We start from the raw sequence: 2547 nt of genomic DNA on the forward strand, positions 1-2547 counted from the left end.
TCAACATCAACCATGAGTTCGACCTGCTGGACGTGCGCTTCCACGAGCTGGGCGACGTGGTGGACGCCTTCGTGGTGTGCGAGTCCAACTTCACAGCGTACGGGGAGCCGTGGCCGCTCAAGTTCCGCGAGATGCTGACCAACGGCACCTTCGAGTACATCCGGCACAAGGTGCTGTACGTCTTCCTGGACCACTTCCCGCTGGGCGGGCGGCAGGACGGCTGGATCGCAGACGACTACCTGCGCACCTTCCTGACGCAGGACGGCGTGTCGCGGCTGCGCAACCTACGGCCGGACGATGTCTTCATCATCGACGACGCCGACGAGATCCCCGCGCGCGACGGCGTGCTCTTCCTCAAGCTCTACGACGGCTGGACGGAGCCCTTCGCCTTCCACATGCGCAAGTCGCTGTACGGCTTCTTCTGGAAGCAGCCGGGCACCCTGGAGGTGGTGTCGGGCTGCACGGTGGACATGCTGCAGACGGTGTACGGGCTGGACGGCATCCGCCTGCGCCGCCGCCAGTACTACACCATGCCTAACTTCCGTCAGTATGAGAACCGCACGGGCCACATCTTGGTGCAGTGGTCGCTGGGGAGCCCCCTGCACTTTGCCGGCTGGCACTGCTCCTGGTGCTTCACGCCCGAGGGCATCTACTTCAAGCTCGTGTCGGCCCAGAACGGCGACTTCCCCCGCTGGGGCGACTACGAAGACAAGCGGGACCTCAACTACATCCGGAGCCTGATCCGCACGGGGGGCTGGTTCGACGGCACGCAGCAGGAGTACCCGCCGGCCGACCCCAGCGAGCACATGTACGCCCCCAAGTACCTGCTGAAGAACTACGACCAGTTCCGCTACCTGCTGGACAACCCCTACCGGGAGCCCAAGAGCACAGCGGCCGGTGGGTGGCGGAACAAGGGTTCGGAGGGAAGGCCACCCGCCAGGGGCAAATTGGATGTGGTTGAAGGCTAGGGCTGCATGATCTTACAGGGCCAGTGGCAGGGTGGGGGTGGGGTGGGGTGTTGGCACTGCCCCTCCTGTCGTTACCTTTCTGCCTCCTTCCACCCTCTGGGTGGTTCGTCAGAGGACCAGGAGTGGAAGATGGGAGAGTCTTTCCTACTCAAGCTCCTGTGAATCCAGGGTCAGGCCTGTGAGCTCAGAAAACACCCTTCCTCACCAGGGGAGGAGAACAGGTGTTACGCCCCTAGGGGTGCTGCCCCTGGGAGGTGCCCGCAGAGAGCGCAGGAGGGTTACTGGGGAGCAGGGGTGGGTGGGGGAGGGAGCCTGCAGGAACGCCGTAGGGCAGCCGAGAGGGGCGCCGCGGTCCCCTCCAGGGAGAAGCAGCCCACCATTTGGCCTCCTGGGGCTTTGGACCCACCGTAGGAAGGGAGAGATGCCAGGAGTTCCCAGGGCTCTGTAAATAGTCACATTCGGGCCCTGGACGAAGCAGGGACACCAAGGTGGGAGGGAATGAAAAACGGCAGCTGGGAAGAAGCTCCAAAGGATGCTTTGTAGTGGCCTCAGGAGTGCTGGGCCAGAGGGAGTGGGGACCTCCACCCTCATCCCACAGGACATACAGCACAGATGGCCCTGTGCCCCTCAGCCCCTCTGGAGATGACGCAGGTGTGGGGAGGCCCGGGAAGTCTTCTTTTAGGTTCCCAAGCTGGCCTTGACATTTCTTCTTACTTTTTATATCGCTGTCTTGTGGGCTGCCCACCCAGTCCTTGCAAGTTCCAAGAGTCCAGTTCTCAGGCTGGGATGGGACCATGAGCTAGCCTAGTAGGTGAGATGTGGGGGTGGGGGGTGGGGAGCCTCCTCCCCCATCACCCCTTCCCACCAGAACCCACAGCCTCAGCTCGCCACTGTCTCAGGTGGAGGCACCCTTGTGCCCCTTTGGGGGCTGGCTTGGGGCCAGGAAGGGGCCACGAGGCTGCTCTGGGCCCACAGGGGACATTAAGGCCAGTTGTTTGTCGTCTCATTCCTTAGTTGCCTCGGGGGAGGGGGGTGTATATGTTAGAGTAGATTCTAAGCTGCTGTAATTAAGAGACCCCAAAATACAGTGGTTTCAGCAGACTGAAGCTTGTTTCTAACTTACTCTCTGGAGGGTGGTGGTCTGGAGGGCAGCTCTGCTTCCCTGCCTCATGCCTCCAACTCTGGATAGAGTGGTTGCTCCAGCTCCCACCATCATGTTTGCATCCATGTCCGAGGGAAACAGAGAACGTGCACACCCTTTCTGTTAAGAGCGTGAGCCAGAGATGGCACGGTCACTTCTGATGGCATCTTGCAGGACTCAGTCACCTGGCCACCAGGGAAAGTAGTTTCCAGCTGGGCTGCCCCTTTCACCCATTAAAGGAAGGAGGGAAGAAAATGAAGGTGGAGAGGATACTTACGGGGACGAGGGGCATCTCTGACCCCGAGGGAGGAGGGGAGAGGGCAGAAGTGACTGTCGCACTGGTGGGGTCCTGCTGGCATGCCCACAGCTCCTGGGTCAGCCCGTCCCTGCCCGCCTCACTGGCGACCCAGGGCTGGATCACTGAGAGCATGCAGGGGG

General features: G+C 61.5%; 1 protein-coding gene across 1 annotated transcript in view; it reads left to right on the plus strand.

The window, feature by feature from the left end:
- MGAT3 (mannosyl (beta-1,4-)-glycoprotein beta-1,4-N-acetylglucosaminyltransferase) overlaps nucleotides 1-2547 on the plus strand; it is a 20183-nt gene extending 17636 nt beyond the window's left edge. The window contains exon 3 of the mRNA XM_010845232.1: nucleotides 2-2547. Within this exon, the coding sequence (XP_010843534.1) occupies nucleotides 2-968 (967 nt within the window). The 3' untranslated portion in view covers nucleotides 969-2547. The remainder of the gene's footprint in view (nucleotide 1) is intronic.

This window comes from Bison bison, unplaced genomic scaffold (assembly GCF_000754665.1).
Source record: "Bison bison bison isolate TAMUID 2011002044 unplaced genomic scaffold, Bison_UMD1.0 scf7180017864213, whole genome shotgun sequence".
Taxonomy (NCBI): Eukaryota; Metazoa; Chordata; class Mammalia; order Artiodactyla; family Bovidae; genus Bison; species Bison bison.